We start from the raw sequence: 19022 nt of genomic DNA on the forward strand, positions 1-19022 counted from the left end.
CTACTCCCATCCTGGCAGAGTGAAGCGAGTGATGTGAAAGGAAACTCCTCACCAGAGTCGACACAACAGGCGACAACAGAGTGGTAAGGTTTTTTTGTTAGACTTTTCACACACACACACACACACACACACACACACACACACACACACACACACACACACACACACACGCACACACACGCACCAGTTGATTCCTGAGGTCACTGATCATTCTTTCAAACAATGGCTCAAAAATGCCTGAAAAAGCATTTTATGTGACAGTGGGAACTTTTATCTTGTTTGTGTGACCTAGAGGATGTGTTAGAGTGCGGCAAAGCTTGAGAAATGTGGAAGTGGAAGAATATCATCAAATGTCACTGAAGTTGCTCTCCAGGCTCATAATCTAACCACAAGCTTTTGACCAAGTGCAGACTCAGTGCTATAGTCGTATCCTGGTTACGGAGAGAGCTCAGTGTTATGCCAAAGACAGAGAAAAAGAATAACAAACAACTTGCTTCCACCATTTTTTCGCACTGTGGGCCTAATTTACTCGTAATTTTCCATGCGCAATGTGATTAGTCGAGTGGAAACTGATTTTGCGTCAAATGAGTCATCTAAAGGCAGGTGCACTTTTTTTGAAATCCCAGGAAAAAAGACAAAATATTTAAACATATTGCCTATTCGACAGAGTTTTGGAGTTTCCGAATGTTCTAATCTCAGGGATGGCTTGGAGTTAGTCATAAGGAGTCATGCCCCATCACCTAAGACAAAATTCCTCTTAACGTTCCCTTGCATCTGGGTAATTTCTGTGCACTGTGACAATTGGTACTGGCATCTCACCGAGCCGTTTTCAGCAATTGCTTGACATGGCCTTTAATCCATCTGCACCAAACTATCTACCTCGGTGATTCCCAATGTTTATTGAGCCATGGTACACATTTTAAACAAAAATGTCATGTCGGTGGATACACGTCAATTATATAGTATCTGCCATTTAATAGAAGATTAATTTGTTCCGCCTCAGTAAGATGCTGGCAGAGATAGATAAACGAAAATACATTACATGTTATAAGTAAATTTAAAAAAAAATCGGTCAATCAAATGACATTTGAGAATTTCCCATGACATACAAGCGCTATTACATTAATGTGCCCCAACAGTGGCACACTGGTTGAGAATCACTGACCCTTATTTTTTGCTGCTTGCGGGCTGGCCCTGTCCTTATACCCCAAATAGGCGGTCCACTGTACACAAATGTATTTTGTAGCAATATTTATATTTTGTCTTCATTTGCATATTTTGAAAGGATAGTACAGTATTTGGGGTAACTCACAAGTACAATACAATACATCTTTATTTCGATAGTGTTTTCACAACAGCTACAGGTGTAACAAAGTCCTTTTCAGAACATCCACAGTAAAACAATGGGAAATTACTTACTTTAATATTATGGCGGTTGGATTAAGTTACAAACTCCCTTTTTTAACAGGTATTTAGTAACTACATGCATTTTAAAAGTAACTATCCTAATCCTCTATAGTTGTAAGAAAGCAAAGGAGAATGCAAGTGTGCAGTCAGTGAATGAGGCACTCATGACCAACAGCCTCTCGAAATATCCACATTCTCGCCTTAATTGTCACCAGTTGACCGTCTATATGGGAATCGGCTTCATCCTTGACAATTCCACAATGTTTTTGTGGTTCAGTAAAATACCGTCCAGTATTACTGTATGTGGAGCCTCACAATCAGAGAAGGGGCACAGATAGATATGCAGTGCTCAACTGATTGGTGTGCGGTGAAAAGTTGTGGACTCTCTAGTGTGTGACGAGCCTAGTACATCTCATGCAAAGCATCCACTGAATAGTGAACGCGGTATTTAACGCATGCTTGTTGGGATCTTAGTAGATCAGGCCTTTTGTGTTTTTTTCTTTGGGAGTGCCAGTGTTGCAGTTAATCATGTTTATGGTGTGATTGACGTACTTTCAAAATGATTGCCACTATGTAGCCGAGGCCTAGCTGTGCTTTCCTATGCAAAACAATGCAGTGGAAAGAGCGCGTCGGAGCAGGAAGGAGAGCCAGCCAAGCCCGCTGTCAACTTGGAGGAGATCAGAGCGGAAATCAGGGCAGAGCTCAAGGCAAAGATTGAGGAAGTGGCGTACAATAAAGGGTGAGGCCTCTTCTCTATGCACATGCAACGTCTGTGATAAATAAACACACCAGAGCCATTATGGCTGTTCGTCCCAAATCAACATAACATTTAAGATTAAATTTACGTGGACTAAGATATCATCCTTTTTTTTTTTGTTGAAATGATACAGTGTAACCTGTGAGGACAAACGGTTCATTACAGAATGTTAATGACCCTTTTTTTTTCCTACATAGGAAATAATAATAATATTTTCCACGGTCCGTCAGTGGCCACTATAAAACCTGTCTTAACTGTCAATTTTTTTTCCTGTAATATTGTACTTCTGTTGATTAATGGGATTATATGGGATTGTTCACTGCAGCTACCAAGAAGGGCTAAAGCAAAATAAAGCAATCCAGGAGGAAAAGCATGAAGTGGAGAATGAAGCTGCAGAAAAGTTGCTGGACTCAAAGATAAGGGATGAAGAAAGTGGAAAGAAAATCAAAGCAAGTCGGTATGGCACACAGTACAACACAGTACCTTTTAAGATGATGTACAGTATACAGTACACAAAAAAATCTCATGTGTAAATGAGAAACAATTTCATTTCTGACACAATTTTATGGCTCACTTTAATTTTCAATGTTGGAATTGCTTGTAAATATCCATAAATATCATATTATGCTGCTCCAGATATTTAGTATTTCAGTATGCTTGCAATTAATATTTTGGATTTTTTTTTTGGTAGTATTTTTGCAATTTTAAACATTAGCCTAAATTCCATGTGCAATTACTGAGTAAATTCTGTGCTGACTGTTGTTCCCATTCTTTGTTCTCACTATTTACATTGTGTACTTGTTACTCTAAGTAAAGATTTGTCTTGATTGAACTGAAGGGAATTAAAAGATGACGTCCATTAATTTTGATGTCACCTGATGTCCAGGACTGTTGGGAAACCTTTCACTAAAACACAGGCGGTCCTGACATGATTGGCAAATGACAAAAGAAAATGTTGATTTTGATTTTCGGCCATTTAATAGTGAAAAGTGAAAATGAGTCCCTGAACTGTTGGACAATCTACCCCAAACATACCAAGGGCCAAAAGGGGAAAGAGCAATTTTACAGGGAGTCAGTTTCCAGACATTTGACTGCAAAAGTACAACAACAACAAAAAAACCACAACAGGACTGTCAGGAAACTTTTCACAAACACACAAACATTTTGCAAGGGTGCCAATTTCCTGCGATTTGACAGGGAATTTGCTGATACTAAAAAAAACAAGCCTCCAAGACAACATCAAGATGATGGTACCCAGGGATATCCTGCTTAGTGCCTCATGCAACAGTAGCACAGCTAGAAGAAGGAGCCAGTTGGACTGTCATGAAAAGACAAGCTGATGCATGGGGTGTACCACTACCAAATTGAAGAAGGCATTGACATCAAGAAACTATAACCACTGGCTGGAAAATGTTGGATTGAAAAACAGCAAAGAGGCACTAATTATGGCCGGACAAGAAAAGGCCCTAAACACAAGATAAAGTAAATAGAGGCTGGGGCCTCCCACATCAGAAAAGGGCACGGGTGCAGGCTGTGTAAAACAACCTCAGAGCTTGTGCAGTACATCACACCAGGGAATCAGATGCGGACTATTTGGCCTGATACCTCCGAAGGTGGTTGAGAACAGCCAACTCATACTTTTGTGTTTTGGTATTTTTTTTTCTTCACAGGAGGATGGAGGAGGTCTTACTTCTTCTTAGTCGCATTCGCCCCAAGATTTCGTGGCGCAAACGGCTTCTCTGGATGGCGCTAATGATTTTTCTGGTGATGTGTCTCGTTATCAGTATTTTAACATTCTTCTCTGGGTACAACAAGCGTGATGACTCATAAGAGCATCAGCACTTTAATAAGAACCAAAGAATTGCTTCACAGACACTCACGTCTCAGTCAATTTACTCCTGAGTGGAATATAGCTGAATGCAGTTAACAAAGAGTTTTCAGCAGCCTTATGTATAATGTTTGTTACAGTTACTACTTGTTCACTTCTACTGAGGGACCAATTAACATTGTGGTACATGTTAAGATGATAAAAATGGCACTTTGGATATCAATCATTAACCTGCAACCATGTAAAAGTATAACGTATTTCTCAGGTCCAATAGATTTTTTTTTCTTTTGAATGACCTTGAGTACCAGCTGATACATAGAAGATATGGAATATGTATGTTATGGTTATATGGTTATTTATATAAAGTGTATTTAAATATGTTCAATTCTGAAACATTGTGAAAAATAAAATCAAGTTACTGCTGTTCTATTTGGCAAGATATTTGCACATTTGAATTATTTTTTAGGTTTCTAAAAATCGGGATCTGTCTGGTTTCTTGCTAAAATCTGTACTAAAATTGAGCCACTAAGAATGAGAGTGGGCCAACTCCATTTTTGTCATTTAGCAATAAAACTGATTTCTATTTTGACAGTTTATCAATCGAACTTCACTTTTGTTGCACAATGAATCAGAGAAGGCAGTGAATGAAATAATGTAATACCCTCTACAGATTAAACAGAATGAAACTAAACCTTGATTTAGATCAGTATTCAATCTGAAAGTGATGCCTTTTCTGTATTCTGTTCTGTACTTCAATTAAAAACTGCAAACATGGACTTAGCCCAGTCGACAACAGTTCGCAGTGGATCAATAACAAATTGTCTTCACTTTCAATAATGTTCGGCTAATGCAAGCATTTTTGCCAACCGTCGTTTGTTAAACAAACCATTTGTATTGATCTTGATGGTTGTGCATTTGTTATTATATGACGAGGCCATTTTGCATATACTGTATATTCACAGTCAGAATGGCTTTCAAAGAAAAAACAAATACAACGTGAAAATGAGTTTGGCATCCCATAAGTGGTCAAATTTGGAGTTCAACCGCAACTTTGTGGGGGTCATTTCTTCAACGTATGTGACATTACACAAGATTTCAACAAATCTATTGAGCACATTCTAACATAAACCCACTTATGACTACAAAGCACTTAATTCCAGCTGTAGCTATAAAATGCTACAACGTGACAGCGTCCCTCTGTGTCTGTCAATCGTGTACAAAGCACAAGTAGTTTTGCTTTTTTTTAGTTTTCTTAATGATAGTTATCATTATACGTATATGACATTCAGGAATGTTAAAATGTTACTTAAAATATTGCCTGTATAGTGGTGCCTTGAGATACAAGTATTTGAATTCATTCTGTGACCACCCTTATACCGGTAATTCAAAACACTTTCACCATTGAAATGAATGGAAATTACATTTTCATCTTCCCTAAAAGAGCATGACAAAACAGTTTTTGATGATCCGATATTAAGAGCTGATTTGGGCCAGTTGAAGCAGTCAGTCAATCGGTCAGGCCGTTGTAATATTGTTTTTCGCAGAGGATAAAGAATACATGCCTATGAGCTTTGTAAAATTGTATGTCTAAGTGTGTTTGCTGTACAGCTTGTGTTCCAGTACCCGTTGCTTCAAGGGTTCTTATAACAGCACTACTATTAATGCTATTTGTTAGGATGTCTGTCACATTTAGCATTGCGTGTTAGCATTAAGCTAAGCTGATTTTCCTGAGGCAAAGCTATGTGGTCACTTGTATCTCAAGACACTACTGCAATGAATGAAGGTTTTATGACAGTGATAGATCTAAGCCTTAACAAATGATGTTACTTTCCATTGTTTTTAATGGTCAAAATGCTTTGAAATTAGGACAATTTAGAAGTCAGTCAGGAAGGGCTTCTTTTAGACTTTGCAGGTTCCATTGTGGTTTGCAGAGTGCAATACGTTTTGCAATCAATTAGTCATTTGTGCCATTTTGGATTGTGTCTTCGGGGCACTGAAAATGTTGCACACTGTTTATTTTTGACTGTCTTTACACGTGTGCCTATTTGTGGTGTCAACTCCTTGCAGGGATTTGCTCTGCCACTTCACCTTGAAATAAAGGTTTGTCAAATCGATCAATTAGACTGTCCGTTTTATTAAGAAATGTGATTATGATGTGAATAGAATGCTTGCAGCTCACACACACACATGGTGTATTGTTAGTGGAATAAGCAGGCAAGCAGCTGGGGCTGCAGGATGTTATTGTGCTTAGCCATGAAATCGTGCTCCAGATAACATTCTGTAAAATGGCAGGGTCAGTTGATGAATTCATGCTACAAACAATACAAAACTCAGGACTGTCAGCGAAAGTAAGACAAGAAAGGTGGGGCAAAGTGGAGGGCATATGAGGACATGTATACTGTAAATCTTGATTTAAAAATCCTGGAATAAACAAATTTGGGTGAAAATCACATAAACTTGTCATTGGAGGTCCAAGCAAAGACCTTGTTAAGTTTAACCTCTTCAAAGATTTCCCCTCCCTCTGAAATTGTATTATCACTTTGCAGCGAGACGAAGCAAGATACTGTATCTGTAGATGCAGCGGGGTGCCAATTGCATGACGGGCAGATGAGAACTGCCAGGAAAAAAAATGACAGTAATTTCACGGTTTGTTAACAATGCTTCTTCAAGTTTTGTTCGCACATGTCTTTCTAGACAATGTCTCTGCAGGTATCAATTAGGTGTGCACCGATCGATGTTCCGCGATTAGTATCGGCGCAGATCTTTTTTCAGGAGATCGGTGATCCACCGATCCCTTAAAATTAGACCGATCTTGTCCACCGTTTTCAACTCCCTACGCAGTGTTATGAAAAAGTCGATCACTGTCCTCTTCTGCTTTAAGATGACGAAAAGGCTTTTAATTTTTAATTTATTTATTTTGCCCATAAAAAAGACAATTTTATACTTCATTGTAATTAGTCCCGATCTTGGAACTACTGTTCCTTTTAACTTAGTTTCCATGATGTTTGATGACAAATAAAGTGTGTGGGGGGGGGGGCTCTTACTGGTGAAGGATCAACCACAAGAGTTCTGTACCTGCGTCATTTCCCGTGTTGCCGTGACATGCGGGGAGGTGTTTTTGTGGAAGCAGGATCATGGGAGGATCCTGAGATCACGGGCATGTTCATGGACTTTGGAAAGCTCCCACGGGAGGAAATCATTTGGACCATACGCATAATATCAAGTGTCAGTCACACTGAATGTGTTATTGTGGGACAGTCCGTGAAACCTCATGTACAGTATTTTGCATAAGTACTGTTGCATTTGCCCTAGATTTGTGATCTTAACTGCTTTACTGGGATGTTACAGCAGTCCGTATTGAAGCAGTCCCGTATTGTTCACTGCTTGGGAGCCGTGTCGTTCGCAGAAAACTATTTTGTCTGCCTTTCTGCATAGCTTCTCTTATCGATGTTAATTTCTTTTGTCATTTGGTTTCGGGCGAGTTTGTACAGTGAAGGCAGTACACTTCTGAAGGCAGTTTCTTTCGCTTTTCAAAGTTTCCTGAGTTTGGCATTGAACCATGGCTTGTTATTGTTGAAGGAGCGGAAAGACTTTGTTCGTACACACATGTTCTCACAGCAACTGATGTATGATGTTACAGTGTCTTGTGTATTCATCCAGGCTGCCAGTTTGAAGTTTCAAAGATGCCCCAGTCAGTGCAGTCCGATCATTCTTGCAATGCCAGCTTTGCTTCATCGATCCACCTCTCTGTCACAGTCTTGACAACCGGATATACACATTTGAGAGTATTTAGGGATGAAGTGTATTAAACAGTGGTCAGAAAAGCCCAGTGCTGCATGGGCAGCAGATCGGTTTGAATCTTTAAACGTGGTGTAACAATGGTCCAGATTTTTGCCTTCTCTGGTGAAACAATCACCGTGATGCTTATGTCTGGGAAGTTCATGGTTAAGTTGTGCTCTATTAACCCTTTCAGGGACTCTGGTTACTACAGTGGACAGCTTATCATGTTATCAGGTTACAGGGTGCATTAAAAGGGTTCAAATCACCCAAAATGGTAAGGGGTGACTCTGGATGCTTTAGCTCAACTTTGTTTACTTGGGTCAGCCAGCGTTTGTAGTGCTGCGTTCGTGTTAGCTTGTGTTGGGATGTAAACACCTGTGAGTATGCAGGAGGAGAACTCACGTGGTGAGTAGAATGGCTTCTAGTTGAGAAACAGTGACTCCAAGTCCGGGCTGCAGCGTGTGTTGAGCTTCTTTTGCCTGCTCTTGAATTTCAGTGTCCTTTCAATATGTTTTATCTGCTGGTCTCGTGGGCCTTACGCTCAATCCTTTGACCTGACTTCCCACTTCCCCTTCCTTTCCGTTCTGGCAATGGGCAAAGAGTCCACACAGCCCAATGAGAGCAAATCTCCTCTATTTAACCCAGACGCACACAGAGTGCTCAACACTGTACACGCATTCATTCGTCTCAACCGCCAGAAGCCATGAAGAGCATTTTGCTTTCTGTCGCCGTAGCGCTGTCTATCACGATGGCCTTCTCTCAGGAGACAATCACAATCAACCTGAGAGGTAAAGCTTTTCCTATTTCATACGGTCTTTGCGCTTCCAAAAGTAACATTGCGTATGCTGTTGACAGTTTTTCCGGCAAAGAGCATTGCCGGAGTGATCCAACTCAGCTTTCTGAATGACGAAAGCCAGCCCGAGTACGGCTTCAATGTCACCGAAGCGCGAGACATTTGTACTAATCTTGGACTCAACCTCGCTTCCAAAGACCAAGTCACCGAAGCCCTCAATAGGGGTTTCGAAACATGCAGGTAAGACCAAAACACACAAAAAGTGAAATTTACCCAAGAAAAAAATGCATATTCTTTCAGGATTATTTTTTTTACTAAAGGTTTGGCTGGATTGATGAGCATTATGCAGTCGTCCCCCGCATCAAGGCGCTGTCAATCTGCGGCCAAAACCAGACCGGCTTGGTCTCATGGCGAGCTGCACTGGACAAAAAGTTTGATGTGTTTTGCTTCAACCAATCAGGTAGGATTTATTTGTCATTTAAGAGTGCACCGAGCATCATTTAACACCGTTAGACAATCCATCATAAAAATAAGAATCCAGCATCATGAAGGGCTTTAATATGGATTATTTTAATTCTACATATTTAAACTAAAGATTTTTATTTTTCCTTGCCGCCCTGCGGATCAAGATCAGGGGATGTGGTTAATATTTGTCAGCTGCGGGCATGAGAAACTCTTTGAAACTTTTTTGTGCTTAAGGAGTATATAAATAAACGTGACTTGACTTAAAATATTCACATGCTTTCCAATTTGATGTATATTATTGTGGTTGTTTGACACAAAAATGTCAGGGTTTTTTGGGGTTTTTTTGGGGGTAATGTTAACTGCTCCCATGCAGTTGTATTTTCTATGTTCAACAAAAAAGAAAGGCTTATAGAGATGCCACAATCAACTGGTTGACAACTAAAATTCATATTACAGTAAAAGTAAAGTACGGTACTTCCAAGTCAATAGACTTGGAAGTATTATTTTGTTATTTTATTATCAGCTAGTTCTATTCCAATGTATGCTTTTTTCATTTCAGATTACTTTGCTTTTTTTTTCTTATGCGTATAACAGAATAAAATTAGTTGTGCAGACAAGAATAGACAAAAAATATATATAGGTTTAAATGAGTGTTAAGACTTTAGTAACCAAAACATTCAAATCAGTTCTCCGTAACAGGCAGCACAACACTGCAAATTGCAACCGCAAGCGTAAACATGTTGTTAAACAGTTGCAGCAAAATGGAACATCACTTTCTTTTTAAGGGTTGTTGAAACACACATGCTATTTTTTTTCCAGAAAACACCAAAAATTGAACCAAATACTAAATACAATAATATATAATGTAAATTCAGAAGTAGAATTGCATGAGCAGCTCAACTGAGGATGGACGTAATCGGATCGCTGCACAAGCACAGTACAGTTTTATTGAACTTTTAAGTTCAGTTCATTCAATCTTCAAGGAATGTTTGTTTTTAAATAATTGTTTAGCTGCAGTTTTATTTTACTTTCATGTGCCACGCAATTTAATTGTATTTCCTATACTCAGTGCAAGTGTTCATGCGGTGATCTGAAATAATTTACATTTTTGGCAATACGATTCCTGTCTCACTTTTTAGGTGGTTTAGGCAGTGCATTTTGGGAAAATTTTGACTCACTTAGATCATTTTAGGAAGTTGTCCATATATAAATTTGCAACTTAATATCACATGCAATACTGATATGTTTTGCAAATTCAATACTAAACTCATATGTATTACCATATCTTTATCATTTGACAACCATAACAAAAGCCTGAACATCACTATAGCGATATGTACTTTATGTAATACATCTCTCCTTGTGTTTTTGTCATATACAGATTACACAGCTCAACCCGAAGAAGAAATGACGACCATGATTTCCAAGTTGGATGATGCCCCAATTCCTACTGCCTCTCTCTTTATTTTCAATCTTTCTTTGACCTCCGACCTCACGTTGCTGGACAGTCTGGATGGGGCACAGCTCGCCCGTTTAGCCGGCGATGAACAGAGCTCTGGGAAAGGTTTGTCACTTGTCTCCATTACACAAAACTCACGATTGTTAAGTCCCGCATGGGGACCAATGTACCTGTCATGTGTCATTGTTCCAGGGAAAGTGGTGCTCATCACCTCCGCATGTGCTGTTCTCCTTGTTGCAATAGCCGTCCTTGCATACATCAAAATGTAAGTTGCCTTATCATCGAGAAATAATTTTTCAGCTTAGTCTCTAGAAGTACTAAATAGCGGAAGTCCACAAGTAATGGACTCAACCAACTAAAAGAGTTTGTGATTGTCTATAGAAGCCACAAGATGGTGATAACTACTTTTGTCTAAACCAGGGGTGACATTGCGGACCACATACGGACTCGGTAGATGTCAAGTGGGCCGGACCATTAACATTATACCATACTCTGCTATAAATAACCAAAATATCATGTCTTTCCTTTGTTTTGGTATAAAGAAGCATTGGCGCATTGTTACTGTTTGATGTGTTGGGTTTGTCTCAGAGACAGACCGAGACTGCTGTTTTCTTCTCGGATCAAAACAATGTTGTCTTCTACTCTGATGGTTTTATTATATGATCTGATGATATTATACAATGACTGTATTTGCTATCGGTATCAGGCATTTAATGTGACGGTGTATTTCTGAACAGGAAAAGGCGCTTCCAGAGAGCTGACGTGACTCAGGAGCATGGAGACATCGTCATTGCAAGTTAAAATGATCACTTACAAGCTATAACCTCTCTGATTTCCCCTTTAATGTGTTAGAGCGACACAACATCTGATTTTGCACCGTGCATATTGTTTTATGTCTAATGGCAGCAGCTTTTTGGAAGGATGTACAGTAAATAGGTAGCCTCTCCATAACAATCACAATCTTTGTTTGCATCAGTTTGATATTGCAAATAAATATGAGTAATTGAGACTTTAAAGACATTGTTTGTGTGTAATCACATTGGTACAAACTAAAATTCTTGGCAAAAGCTTCCGCAACAGGTTTCTTGTGTTTTGTGTAAAGGGCTCTCACACATTCCCCCATCACACAATACAGTCTGGAGTGCAAATGTTTATATAGTGTGGCTTTATGTGAGGATGGAGTGTTTGCCCTTGCTATCATGGTTTTTTATGCCTATGATTAAATTAATCATGCAAGACATTTTCCCTCTTGTCTGCTTAGTGAATAGTGCCTTATTCAAGATTGCATTCTGTTGCAGTAAAGTTGGTTTCTCTCCTCGACACTCTCAAAGTCGAGAACAATAATGTACTCTACTAAGGGTCCAATATGAGACACTGTTGTAAATTTAATACTACATACTGTACCTACATTACCCAAATACTGTACCGAAATGCTCTCATACACACTATGGAAATGCTCCCAAATGTACAGTTCTGAATTTCTTTACAGATTATTGTGAAATATGATCATAGGGCATACGCGAACCAGGCAGTCGCCAAGGGCGTGTCACGTTGTGCCAGAAGCGATAGAATGATCGCTTCGTGCACAACAAAATAAGGAAGTGGATCCCCGAAATAGCAGACACAAAAAGAGATTTTTTCAGATAACAAAAGGAGTCTTTAATAACGAACACAAAATACCCGACAGGGAGGATAACAAAAAACGCTGGTCAAAATAAGGACCAGGAATCGAATAAAGCGAACAACAGAAAACGCTTGCGGAAAACAAATGGCAAGGAAGGTCTGATTAGTCAATATAAAAATGTCATACGCAAGAGGAACAATGGCGCGTAATAACAGCCACAAGGTTAAGAGGCAACGAATAATCTGAATAGGAAATTTGAGCGAGAGAGTATTGGCGCGGCGTGGAATTCCCCGGCAGTGAGTAGACTGCCAGAGCGTCCCAATAAAGGCATAGTAATCACTCATAAATGAGTAACAGGTGTGCAGGCGGCGGAGAGAAAGCCCGCCCCCTGCTGGCAAACACGGGACGTGACAGGGCGCTATCTGCTGGAAGGAGGCGCAAAAAAGGCTTTTGAAAGAAAAACTGCTTGTCATACTTTCCAACTTCCCGATTCAGACTCCCTAATTTCAAGCCTATCTCTCACTGGTCCCAATCAGCAATTCCTTCCACTGGCGAACAGATCTTTTATTCTGCGATTGGCTGGTGACCGTTTCAGGGTGTCCCCCGCCTACTGCCCGAAGACGGCTGGCATAGGCGCCAGCACCCCCTTGTGAGGATAAAATGGATCGAAAAATTGATGGATGGATCTTTTTGTGTTAAATTTGGTTGTTCTGAGTCCCACACTGCCTCACTGTCATATGGTGTTCCACAGGGTTCAATTCTGGGGCTTCTGCTTTCTTCATCGTATCTGCTCCCTTTGGGTTCTAGCTTAAGGAAACATTGTATTTTCTTCCACTGCTATGCGGTCAGATGTATGTTCAGATACTTTGAAAACGTGATTAATGCCTTCAACACATCTCGGCTGGATTACTGTAATGCACTTTAGTTTGCCAGCCAATCCTCTGTCAAGCGTCTCCAGTTGGTGCACAATGCTGCTCTTGACTGGTGAACGAAAGTGGGAGCACATAACTCCTACTCTCGTTCCCTTCACTGACTTCCTGTACATTTTAGAGTTCTTTTTAAGATTCTATTTGTTTTCAAATCTTTAAATGGTTCCGCCCCACCTTACATCTCTGAGCTCCTCCACCGCCAAATTGGTAATGTGTCTGAAATAATTTTATTAGTGTGTGAGAGCATTGCAGTGTGTGTGTGTGTGTGTGTGTGTGTGTGTGTGTGTGTGTGTGTGTGTGTGTGTGTGTGTGTGTGTGTGTGTGTGCGTGTATGTTAGAGAGTATTTAGTAATCTCGAATAATGTACCTTATTCACACAACAGAATTTATGGCTTCTGACTTGACAGCGTCCACAAGGAAACTGAGTTCATTGCACAGAGTTTCATGTCGGTAGGCCATGCGGATCTGAGCCACGTTGGTGCGGCGAATGTCATTTCCTTCGGGTCCATCTTTCAAGTAATCCACACCCAAAAAGTGCTTCTTGTCCTGGAAATTCACAATAGCAAACGATCACTCCTCTGGCTCCCGAGTCAACAGCTTATTGTCTAGTGCAAAGTCTGAGAAAATCGGTAAGGGTTTTAAAGTAAAATAGAATACAATCAGCCTATATTACTAGCGTAATGGGGAAATTCTGGTTTTATGGGAGTGGCAGAGAAGAATGCTAATATTTTGGCTCTCTGGGCTCGATGCTGGCCTTTTGTGTTCACCTTGCTTCTTTTTTCATCTAACCGCAAAATTAAACGTAAAGTATGGCAAAATTTACAACTGCAGGCAATGGAAATGAGTGGAATGAGCAGCAATGCATGTACTGTCCTTAGGCAGAAATTATACATTTGCAAATACATGTATGAATGTCTAGTGAAGTTATTTATACTGTTCATACAAAAGTGAATGTAAACAAGAAGAGACAGCATCATTACAGCCAACAAAACAACGTAAAACCCTGATTTAATTTCCCTATTGTCATAACAGCCAACTTTCAATTTTGTAAATTTTTGGTTTATTCCAATTTATTCCCATAAATTACTGTTAATAATCATTTCCAAGTTAGAAAATTCCCATAATTTTGCAACCCTGCGTGGCTTAGGTGTCAAAGTCAAGACTTGAGGGCCAGATCGACTTCATGTTTTTATCTGAAAATACCAACACTACAAATTGTCTTTACTTTTAAAAACACAGGGCTATTGGAGGCATACAAAATGTTTGTTACAAAAATGTGTTTGACACACCTGCTACAGAATTCAACCTGAAACTGTACCTTGTCAGAGAGTCCACATTGCAGCACGCTGTTTCTGGCTATTTCACACACATCACACGTGCTGAGCTTCCACAGCTGAGCTGCTATTGCGTATTCCTCCATCAGTGGCTCCTGTCAACACAGGAAGCTCAGTTTTAGTAGTTGTAGATTTTTATGAAATAATGACATTATACAGTTCTAATAGTTGTCATTGAGCGCCCCACTAGCAGTACAAATAGCGCAAATATGTCAGCCAATCAACAAATGTCACTCTTCCGTAGTTTTATTTCAGTGAGTTGAGTCACTGTGCAGTGAAATTCAGGCCTGAACCCATACAAACAATTACTGCGGTGTTACCTTAGTGTAGTGGAACTGCATTGGGTCGTCTGTCGACAAGGACACGCAGAGACCTTTGTGCAGGAACTCTCGCAGAGGGTTTTTCGAGTATTCCAAGAACAGGCTGTTGTTACTCAATGGAGACATCGCAATGGGCACTTGGGCCAAGTAGTACAGATACTGAAGCACGGGGCTCTAGAAGGGGGCCATAAAAACAAATGTGCTGTTTTATGTATTATAAAATGGGGCAAGTTAATTTGTGTTGATAGCTGTTGCTTAATTTCTAATCTTGATTGTTAAAGTTGTTTATTTTAGTCAGTTTGCTAGGCTGCAGTGGTGACCGGTCAATGGAGGGCGCAAGGGCACCCCATCACCACTGGCGGTGGTCACCGTCTTTGCTTTTTATGAAAACTAAGAGAAAGATACAAAGTTTGACAGTCAAATAATATTTTGAATTGTGTTTATCTATTTTATGAGTTGCACGATAAAAACTAGATAATCACTATCATGACTAAAGTTGTTTTGCTGTTGTTTGAAATCATGACGCGCTTTAGGTCTTGGGCCGCACACATCTTCACCCACTGACTCCCATTAAATGGTGGACATGCCTAGTACTTCCTCTTCAATGCAATGGCGAAGGCCAAGGTGGGGTATTGAATTCCAGCGCATCGAGGTGACTTCCTGGCTCATTTTCTGTGCGCACAATGCTTTGGCATTGACGTGTCCCTTGTTCAGGAATTACTGTTTCTGTATTTCAAGTTTGATATTTCTTTCCACCGCTGCGATTTAGAGGGCATGCTAAGATTGGTCAGTAGTTTACTCTTCTGCGGACTTGGTGTAGTCGTGCTTACTCAATCATATTAGTCTTTCAGACTACTTACTTAATTAATTACTTACAAGACAAGACAATGCAGATAAGACTGAAATGTTGGTCGGGGGGTTTCTCGGTCTGACGGTTGCTTAGTGTGAAGCAGACATGTTTTATTACCGGTAAGTTGCTGCTTGCGCTATGCCACACCATGTAGGCCCTGCTATCCAGATGTCCTCAGGAGGGTCATTGGACACTGACTTGTTATCACTTGTGTTAAGTTGAGTGGTCAGTGCCAAAGCCAACAAACCCCACAAGCATTTGACGACTTTGCTAGTTTGGAAAACTCCTTAAACTGCCGCTATGATGTTAATAACATTCAGCTGATTTTAGTCCCTCCGGGTCATCGATTAACAAAAGACATCAGGTCAGTGTAAAGTACCTTCTTCAAGTTGAGCCCATGTGAGATGTTGTCTGCTGTGAGGAAGGCAGAGACCAGATGAGTGATAGAGCCTGCTTCTCCACAGTGCGGGCGAAACTGGAAGGTGCTCAGACCGCGTTCCCTGCAGACCCCACAAGGTTAAAACTACATGCTTTCAACAACACTGATTATCCGACAAGATCCTGGAGGAATAAGCTCTTACTTTCTGAGATTATTCAGGACCATGATGTTTGCATACATGTGAAAGACGTAGTAGCTGTATGGAGGGTTCTTATCTCCAGTCCACTGTTCTGGCTTTGGGCTCCTGAATGAGAACATGTGATCGCTGTGTTTGGACTCATCATCTACACTGTCAAACCCCGATACCTGTGGAGGGAAAAACATATGTCACAGGTACAAATGATTATTTCCTTGTGGTGAATGACAAGAGCTGCCCAAATACTGGCTACAAGAGATCATGTTTCTTTATTTGTGTGACAGAAGTGTGACACTTTCAATATTTTTGAAATACAAGAAAAAAAACTCAATTTTTAGAATTTTTTATTGGCTCTTTTCCCTTTTGCATACTTGTTCACCCATCGTGGATATCAATCCATCCATATTCCAATCCGCTTTATCCTCACAAGGGTCGCAGGGGATGCTGGAGCCTATCCCAGCTGTCTTCGAGCAGTAGGCGGGGGACACCCTGAACCGGTCGCCAGCCAATTGCAGGGCACAAATAGACGAACAACCATCTGCGCGTACACACTCACACCTCGGGACAATTTAGAGTGTTAAAATGTTTTTTTTTCCTTGTTTTCCCGAAATATTGAAAAATTACTCAACAATATATCAAAATGTTACATTTCTGAAGAATTTAAATTTCATGGTAAATTCTCAAATTTGGCATTGGTTCAGCCGGTTTTCCAATGTTCCAAGTTGTAAAACTTAATCTTGTAAACTCATTTGATCAAATATGCTGTCAGATCAATATATAGGACATAAACATTTCTTTTACGATAAATGTTATGCACTGATTTGGTGGAATGGCCTTGATCTAGTACTGCAGATTCTGAAAGCCCTGGGCAGATAGGTAGGAAATGCGTGTTTGTTTGTTTTTATTACAGCAATGTTAAAATGCCCAACAGCATATTGTACTACTTACATATTTGAGGAAAACATGAAGTTCTTTATGACTCTGCGGGTGGATGGTTGCTTCAAAGAGGGGAAGGAATATATTCTGCAGCATCTTGGCAAAATTAGGCACCAGCTTCTTTGACTTAAATATGTCACTAGACACAAACACAATACTTTCTAATTAAGGACATTTTGAAAATTTGGGGGATTGGTCCGATAAATAAAGAGGACTCACTATATTCTCGGCACTTGAATCATCCACCTCATGTTGGGAGAGTACACTTTGTGGAGAATGAACCACTTGGCCAGGTTGTGCCACTCCTCTGGAGCGCGTCCGTAGATGGATAAGCGTGGCTCTGCGTGCTGGTATTTACTTTCCTCCAAGTCATGGGACACTTCCTGTTCATGGTGGAGATGGAATGTGACCAAAACAACGTGCTCTGCTCTGCATATTTAACCCTTTCAGGGACAGCTCTTACTACAGTGGACAGTTTATCATGTTATCAGGTTACAGTATATCATTATTGGTGCAAGGAAGGGTTAATACAGTGGTGCCTTCACAGACAAGTCGAAATTGCTCCTTCACCACATTGCGTTTCTTCATCGGAAATGAGGCACTCTAAATATTGTACTTCATCAAAATATCCTGTAACCCTAAAACATTCAAGCGGGCACAAAACCGCCAACTATGACTCTATTTACCTTGATTATGCGAGCAAAATACTCGCCATTGAGATGGTTGTCCGTTTTGAGAAAGATTTCTCGGAGTTCACTGGCTCCAACGGGATTATACTTGGAATTGAATTTATCAAAGCGATGGAATGTATGCCTTCCCTGTCGAAATTAATGAGCAGTCACAACTTTTTAAATATAGATATATTGGCAAATCGTGACATTCTCTTCCTTACAGCATGCACATCCAGGGAGTCCACAGTAAGGTCATAGGGGTCCATGTTGAGCTTGTGGAACACCTGCTCAAGAGTCATCTCCTGCCCAGCGTTTTCCATGACCACGCGGTCCGAATCTGTGTTGTATGTTTTCTGAATGAACGTCAGCAGGTGCTTCTGAGACATGCATGCAGCTGCATGAATGTGTGTATCCACCTGTATGAAAAACAACAGTGTTATTTTTATTTTTTTATTTTTCAAAAGAAGGCATGATTAATGGTCCCATTGCCCATGCGCTCAGAAGCATATCAACCTTTCTCACGTTGTAGAAATCTCGGTGAGGAACACTTTTTAGTTCCTTGAGCTCAGCCATCTCATTGAGCATTTCATGGAGGTGGAATTTGGAACTCAAGAAATTGAGTCGCCTGTGACAGTAGGTTTTCCTAAAAAAAAAATCAGAAATCGGCACGTTCAGGAATTTGGGGGTTTTGAAGTTGCAAAGTGTCAAAAATGGAAAGAATAATCAAAAGCAATGAAATGCTTTTTTTGGTATACAACTGGCATAGGTCATTAGCTGTCAGTTTGTTGTGCAACTTACGTGGGTCCATCTGCAATCATTGCCAGCACATGACCAAGGTCGATGGCAAAGGTCTCCAGATTTGGATAAGGAAGGTCGTGTGGACGATTTTTTCTGAGATCCTCAGCGCTATCATACACGTGCACTATTCCATCCAACAGTTGTAGTTCGTATGTCAGGTTCTCTGGAATGTTTTCCAGACTGTATGGATCCTCATCCTCTGTTGGACATGGGCACATATCTGAAGACCGAAGACAAAGTTAGTCTTCCACCAATCCGAGTCATCTTGTTTGCTCACGAATTTTAAAACCTGGTTGAACTTCCTCCTCTTCACTCCATCTGATGTTTTCAGCCCTGCGAAGGAACTGCGCTGTAGTTCTGCAGAATCGGTGGTAGGCCAATTTGGAATAATTCTCACGAATCAGCAGAGCTTTGAGAAGACTTTTGGCTGCCTGTTCATAGTCTTCCACTGTGATCTGAATCAAATATGAGCAGTAGTAATGAGTTAGTAGTCATG

At 40.4% G+C, this 19022-nt stretch overlaps 3 protein-coding genes and 1 long non-coding RNA gene across 8 annotated transcripts in view; 2 read left to right on the plus strand and 2 right to left on the minus strand.

Annotated features, from left to right (window-relative positions):
* mrvi1 (murine retrovirus integration site 1 homolog) overlaps positions 1 to 6106 on the plus strand; it is a 30933-nt gene extending 24827 nt beyond the window's left edge. For all 4 annotated transcript variants that reach the window (XM_052063582.1, XM_052063586.1, XM_052063584.1 and 1 more), the window contains 4 exons: positions 19 to 83; positions 2024 to 2146; positions 2490 to 2621; positions 3835 to 6106. In XM_052063582.1, the coding sequence (XP_051919542.1) occupies positions 19 to 83; positions 2024 to 2146; positions 2490 to 2621; positions 3835 to 3994 (480 nt within the window). In that variant the 3' untranslated portion in view covers positions 3995 to 6106. The remainder of the gene's footprint in view (positions 1 to 18; positions 84 to 2023; positions 2147 to 2489; positions 2622 to 3834) is intronic.
* Positions 1 to 19022, minus strand: part of LOC127599620 (uncharacterized) — a 115673-nt gene that overhangs the window by 23082 nt on the left and 73569 nt on the right. The window lies entirely within an intron of this gene.
* The window catches only part of lyve1a (lymphatic vessel endothelial hyaluronic receptor 1a), a 105605-nt gene continuing 94968 nt past the window's right edge, over positions 8386 to 19022 (plus strand). The window contains exons 1-6 of one of the 2 annotated variants that reach the window (XM_052063674.1): positions 8387 to 8560; positions 8628 to 8805; positions 8886 to 9025; positions 10412 to 10594; positions 10682 to 10754; positions 11227 to 11566. In XM_052063674.1, coding sequence (XP_051919634.1) covers positions 8476 to 8560; positions 8628 to 8805; positions 8886 to 9025; positions 10412 to 10594; positions 10682 to 10754; positions 11227 to 11290 — 723 coding nt within the window. In that variant the 5' untranslated portion in view covers positions 8387 to 8475 and the 3' untranslated portion in view covers positions 11291 to 11566. Of the gene's footprint in view, positions 8561 to 8627; positions 8806 to 8885; positions 9026 to 10411; positions 10595 to 10681; positions 10755 to 11226; positions 11567 to 19022 lie in introns of those variants that run through there. The other variant, XM_052063677.1, reaches the window with a different exon arrangement.
* The window catches only part of ampd3a (adenosine monophosphate deaminase 3a), a 30506-nt gene continuing 24429 nt past the window's right edge, over positions 12946 to 19022 (minus strand). The window contains exons 4-15 of the mRNA XM_052063637.1: positions 18816 to 18981; positions 18527 to 18746; positions 18242 to 18371; positions 17950 to 18144; positions 17744 to 17875; positions 17277 to 17440; positions 17070 to 17196; positions 16128 to 16291; positions 15926 to 16046; positions 14697 to 14870; positions 14361 to 14471; positions 12946 to 13588 (exon numbers count right to left, since the gene is read on the minus strand). Of these exons, the coding sequence (XP_051919597.1) occupies positions 13415 to 13588; positions 14361 to 14471; positions 14697 to 14870; positions 15926 to 16046; positions 16128 to 16291; positions 17070 to 17196; positions 17277 to 17440; positions 17744 to 17875; positions 17950 to 18144; positions 18242 to 18371; positions 18527 to 18746; positions 18816 to 18981 (1878 nt within the window). The 3' untranslated portion in view covers positions 12946 to 13414. The remainder of the gene's footprint in view (positions 13589 to 14360; positions 14472 to 14696; positions 14871 to 15925; positions 16047 to 16127; positions 16292 to 17069; positions 17197 to 17276; positions 17441 to 17743; positions 17876 to 17949; positions 18145 to 18241; positions 18372 to 18526; positions 18747 to 18815; positions 18982 to 19022) is intronic.

This window comes from Hippocampus zosterae, chromosome 4 (assembly GCF_025434085.1).
Source record: "Hippocampus zosterae strain Florida chromosome 4, ASM2543408v3, whole genome shotgun sequence".
Classification (NCBI taxonomy): Eukaryota; Metazoa; Chordata; class Actinopteri; order Syngnathiformes; family Syngnathidae; genus Hippocampus; species Hippocampus zosterae.